At 40.1% G+C, this 6,000-nt stretch overlaps 1 protein-coding gene across 1 annotated transcript in view; it reads left to right on the forward strand.

Moving 5' to 3' along the window:
• rab7a (RAB7A, member RAS oncogene family) overlaps positions 1-5,156 on the forward strand; it is a 29,911-nt gene extending 24,755 nt beyond the window's left edge. Inside the window, exons 4-6 of the mRNA XM_008105291.3 lie at positions 1,928-2,146; positions 2,498-2,626; positions 3,878-5,156. Coding sequence (XP_008103498.1) covers positions 1,928-2,146; positions 2,498-2,626; positions 3,878-3,973 — 444 coding nt within the window. The 3' untranslated portion in view covers positions 3,974-5,156. The remainder of the gene's footprint in view (positions 1-1,927; positions 2,147-2,497; positions 2,627-3,877) is intronic.
• The last annotated feature ends 844 nt before the right edge of the window (positions 5,157-6,000 follow it).

The following is a 6,000-nucleotide window of genomic DNA, read 5'->3' on the forward strand; positions in this document are numbered from 1 at the left end:
TTCTTTGTTGAATTTAGCTTGATAATTCCACTCTCTTACTTAAATAGTCCAAAGGTTTTACATGCTAGTCAGTTGACCAACATCATACATTTCTGTCTTTAGGCTTGAAGCAAAAATGTCTTAGCAGGCAATGTACAGTTAAACAGATCTTTATTGAACAGAACTGGAGATTCTTATTGATGTGTGTGTCAGTTTTCTGACTGGCACTGTGTACCTTTAAGAAATAAACACTACAAAATATTAAATGTTTTAGTCCACCTTTATTTTTCTTGTGGTGCATTGTTGGTAACAACACAAATGAACGCACTATTCTTATAGCTGTAATTGCAAGGGATAGTTCAAGTAGCAGCACAGGCAATCATCAGTTGTGAATGTTGTTGTCTAGGGATTCAAATCCATATTTGGCCATGAAGCATATTGGTTTTCGCCCCTTCTTAGCCTGGCTTACTTCCCAGGGTGAGATGCAATGAGAGGAGCCATGTATGTCTCCCTGAGACATACGTCTCCTTATTTTACAGTTAGCTACTGCTAAATCAATGTGAGTATCAATCCGTCTCTGCCCTCATAAAAATCATATATGATATACTGAACTGGTTGACTCCCTACTCCAAATGTGTTAGTGCCAGCATATGAATGTACACTGCATCTGATATATCTAGCCAGCTTTCATTTTGTCTCTAACTTTGATTTATCAGTGTCAAGAAAATAGATGACATAGAGAGGAGTCTATTGATTAATACTTCTGAAAAATGAGTCATGGGATCAACAAGTTTGTTTTCGTTTGGCAGCTGTAATAACCACTAAGTTATGTGTGGGTGTTAGAGGGTCTAAAGTAGAGATTAGGAGCCATTATATCCTACAGGACTTTGGAGAGACTAATTTTTCTTGCTACATTTTGATTTTGCTTTACATTAAAAAGTCACTGAAAAAGTGCCCCTAAAATCTCTAGAAACCACAAGGTAACTTTTGTCATATTTATGAATTTCCCTAGGCTTTGTAGGCCCAGGAGAAGCCCTTTTTTTTTCAAACAGGGAATAAATTGAAAGGCAGACTCTTAGAGTCAGAAGGGGCCACAAGGACCATGGAATTCATCCCCTTGGCATGCAGAAATGCACAACTAAAAGACTCTTGAAAGATGCCCACCTAACCAAATATGGAAACTCCACTGCACTCCAAGGCATTTTATTCCACCATCAAATAGCTCTTACAATAAAAAAGTTTTTCCCAATGTTTCGGTGGAATGTCTTGTAATTTGAACTCATTGGTTCATTTTTTAGCCTGAAGTAATTCCATTTTCTACATGCCATCAAAGTTCTTTCTAATGGTTTCTGTGAATCACACTAAGGGATTATCCTGCGCAGAGCTCCCCTCAGATCCTTCTAGAACTGTATTGAAACTTTTGGGCACCTCTTAGACCCCTCTTCTTCAAGATTTCCTTCCTGGTTGAAAAAGGTCTACTCTGCAATTAAAATATTGAAAAACATGGCAAAAGTGCCCCTCATTTTTGGTGCCAGGGGATGAAGAAAATTCCCTGTGAGCTGCTTTCCCTCCTCCCAGATTTAAGTGTTACTGAAGGCTGCCTGGCTGTACTATTCAGCTTGACATGAGGCTTCCCTGGATGATAGGCTGTTCGCTGACCGTGGGAAGGGAAGAGGTTCATAATGCTGTGTGTCCTCTTTCAGTTGAAGACCAATCATTGGCCTCCGGCTCTTCGCAGCCATTCAAAAAGTCACTCACCATACTATCAGTGATTGTCTTAAGGACTGAACCTAGAACAGAGTATTGGCATTTCCCCTCAAAAGGCATTAAAACGGACTTGAGTTCTTACTACATCCAATATCTACAGCATTGCTGCAGAGCTACCTTCATGACTTGAGTTTGATCTGAACTGTTCCTGAGCTCTCCTCTTCCTCTGTGATCTTTGCAGATATGGGATACAGCAGGGCAGGAACGATTTCAGTCCCTTGGAGTTGCTTTCTACCGAGGCGCAGACTGCTGTGTGCTGGTGTTCGACGTCACAGCTCCCAACACATTTAAAACTCTTGATAGCTGGCGAGATGAGTTCCTCATTCAAGCAAGTCCACGGGATCCTGAGAACTTTCCTTTCGTTGTGCTGGGAAACAAGATTGACCTAGAAAACAGACAAGTAAGTGACTGTGATGGTTTTGAACCTGAATCCTTATCAAGCTTAATGTGAATCTTTCCACAGATGGGATTGTTACAGTTACTGCAGCAGTATTTTTAGCCTTTGCCTCTCAAGGAAGCAACTATGAAGTGCTTACATAAGTATATGCTGTTTGAAAGAATGTAGACCAGAGAATGTAGCCTTGGAAACAAGTGCTTTGTCTACAAGGATCCCTGGAAATAAACAAGAATTCTTAGACTGTGTAATGTGAGAAGTAATGGATAGTCTCTGACAGTGAGCTAAAGGTGGGTGATAGTTACACGTTGGCTATTAATAATGGTAGAATTTTAAAAGGTTATTCCTTTATTTCAGGTCACTACAAAACGAGCACAGGCCTGGTGCTACAGCAAAAACAATATCCCTTACTTTGAAACCAGTGCCAAGGAGGCCATTAACGTGGAGCAGGCTTTCCAGACAATTGCACGAAATGCACTTAAACAGGTATCAGTTCAGCCAAGTGCCCTCTTGTGGCCGTCCAGTTAGTTTTGTAGGTCAAATCAGGCCAGTTAATGACCGACGGGGAAACAGATTGTAGGGGTACTAGAGCCTCTTTTGGAAGGGGGCGCACTAACATTTTCCTCAAGTAATAGAATTGTCAAATGTTTTGTGTTTTAAAACAAATGTTAGTTAAGGCAGAAGAAGGACATGTGTGGATCTCACAGGTAGTTGTACTCCTTTATCATCATTACTTTGAAGACGCTGAATATTTCCCAGTCCATATTTATGCTTGAGTGGGTGGTGCCTGACAAGTACAGCAACCTTCCACATTTGCTCATGTTACAGTTGCAGGAAACTTGCAAAAGTGGGAAAAATGCAAATAGAAATATGCTATTTTTCAAATGAGCAAATACTTCTCTAGGTCATCCAGTGTGCTTCTATGATTAACTGGAGTACCTCCAAATGCCTGAAGAAATGTTCTCTCTAGAAATCTCTAGGTCTTCTAGTGCAACTCTGTGGCAGAAGTTGACAATAGATTCACACTGGAGGGCCTAGATCAGAGATGTCAAACTCATTTTCATTGAGGGCCACATCAGTCTTTTGGTTGCCTTCAAAGGCATGTTGAATCCATGGATTCCGAGCGCCAACTTAATTTTTTTTACATAGTGGTTAGTGCTCTTTTGTGTATACCCAGTTTGGGTCCCCAGATGGTATTGAACAACAACTCTCATAACTTTTGATTATCTACCATGCAGACTGGGGCTAATGGGAATCACAACCCAACAGCACTTATGGCTCTGAGGCTGGGGAAAAGCTAAAAGACATTTCAAAGTCAGACGTCATATCCACAAGTCTTTTATCTAAATTCAAACCCCACTATCCTGACTAAACAGGACAAACTGCAGCCTTTCAGGTGTTACTGTATCATAACACCCATCTCTATCATGAGGTCTAATAATGAGCAAGTCAGGAGTTGTAGTCCACCATCTGGATGGCCACATAAAACTGTCATGATGGGCTGGATTCGGGTTGGAGATTGCTAGAGAGAATATGTGAGTCAACCGTAGTGTTAACTTGGTCCCACCAAAGCTGGGAAGGTTTTTCCTGGTGTTGCGACACACACTTTCTCGTTCCTATTACCTGGAAGGAAGGAAGCTCTTCTTAGTTCTAGATTCACATTAGACTGTTCCCATCTTTCTAAAGAGAAGCTTGTGTAAATGACTCAACTGGAATTTGTGGTTTCTTTCTTCATAGGAAACTGAAGTGGAGCTTTACAATGAATTTCCTGAACCCATCAAACTAGACAAGAACGACCGAGCAAAGGCCTCTGCGGAGAGCTGCAGCTGCTGAGGTGGGGCTGGAGGGGTTAGCACAGTCCTTCACAAACAGATATCACACCTAGGCCTTCAAACACACATGGCCCCTCTCTCCTATGTAAAAAGAAACAAGATCTCATCCTCAGTGGCCAAAACCACCCTTTTACCATGAACAACGTGTAAGCCCACTCATTCCTCTCCACGACTCCATCAAAGTCCCTTCATCCCATTGCATTATTTCATGGTAGCAGCCCTTTCTCCTATAGTTTAAAAAAGGAAACTCTTATATGTTTGGAACTTAAGCTACTTCCAGGTGTTAAATGGAAAGAAACTGTGTACAGATGATCTGTAACAATTTCCCTTTACTTGTCTTGTGTTTCCCCTGTGAAGGCGGCGACTGGAAAGGCTGATAACTCATAGTTCATTGCAAGCTCAGCACTCAGTCCAACTAGGTTGAGTTTTGTATGTATCTGTTAATGCTTGTTACTTTTAAACTAATCAGATCTTTTTACAGTATCCACGTATTATGTAATGGCTTCTTTAGGAAAAATCTTATAGTACATGTTAATATATGCAACCAATTAAAATGTATAAATTAGTGTAAAATTCTTGAATTACATGTTTAAGTACTGAAACACAGGTTGTTTAGGAAGTGAACAGGACACTTGTGGGATGCAGTGTGCTAGCAACACAGGTCCAGATAGAGGCAGTATTCTGTACAGTAGAAGCAAGAATTATGTAAACGTTTTTATTGATTTAAGAGCCAAAAAGCTTCATCTCCTGGAAAAAAATATTATCTGGCTTCTTTGTAGCTAAAAATTTTCAACAGATGATTTGCATAACCTTGCACACTGGATTATTGGACTTCTAAAATGAAATACAGCTTTCAGAATGATCACTTTGTTTGCCTTTTATCCCCCTTCATGATTAACTCTGCAAAGCGGAATCTAACATGATGTCTGACTCTTGTAGAACGAGCTCCACCTGCGTTGTAATGGTCATCCTTGATGGCTAAATGTCCCTTTATCCTTTTCTCTCTGTCACTTGTCTGGATTTCCTGGAATGGAAACTTGGCAACTTCCCTATTCTCTTTGTTCTTGCATTTGTAGCTTTCTTAAATGGAGCACTTCTACTGTTTTTCCCAGAAGTCTACAATCTAGTACATAGGCAGAACTCTTCTGTAAAGAAACATGCCAATAAACTTAACAAGAACAAGACCTTGTTCTCCTTGTTTCACTTTTTAAACTTCTTACTGAACCTAATGATGGGGTTCCTAAGCTAACTTGAATTTTCCCCAAATGTCAGATGTTGTTAAAGCAGTGGCAAGCATTGTGTACCTGCCATAATGTTATTGGACTGAAATTCTCAGCATTCCTCACCTTTGTCTATACTACTTAGGACTTCTGGGATTTGCAGTCCTGCATAGCTCCTACCCCATCCCTGAAGAGAGTATGTGAAGGCTATATGTTTTATGTCATACTACTGCATCTCAATGCATTCTATCTGTGGTTTGAAAGAAAATTAAATTGAGGTGCTGAGCAAAGGCCTATGTTCAGCAAAGATTCTCTTATGTGTTAAGGCAGACCTGTGTTTTCCTCCATCTGGCCAGTGTCTCTCTGCCTGGAAGTGTGATGGTGTTGCCTTTGAATAGGACTCTTTATTCACACCCATTCAGACTAAGGCCTAAATCAGCTGGGTAAACTGGGGTCCTATATACGCCACACTGCCCTAAACCAGGTGAGTAGAGGTTGAAGCCATACAGTAATACTATTCACCACTGGTTATACTGGGTAGCATTGATAAAGACTTTCAATCCAACATTATCTGAATGTGTGCACATGTTATTTAGTTGTATTTATATCCCACCTTTCTCCCAGCAAGGAAACCAACATGTAGTACAACTTTTTAAAAGGCACAATTCAGTTTCAAAATTCTTAATATAAATGTCAGACCACGATTAAAGTAAATTTCTGTTTACAATACACCAGTTGAAATCTTGCTAAAAACAGGATCAAAAGTTGCTTCAAATGTAATAAAATAAAAACAGTATACCCCTAATTA

The sequence above is a fragment of the Anolis carolinensis genome, chromosome 2, assembly GCF_035594765.1.
Source record: "Anolis carolinensis isolate JA03-04 chromosome 2, rAnoCar3.1.pri, whole genome shotgun sequence".
NCBI classification, from domain to species: Eukaryota; Metazoa; Chordata; class Lepidosauria; order Squamata; family Dactyloidae; genus Anolis; species Anolis carolinensis.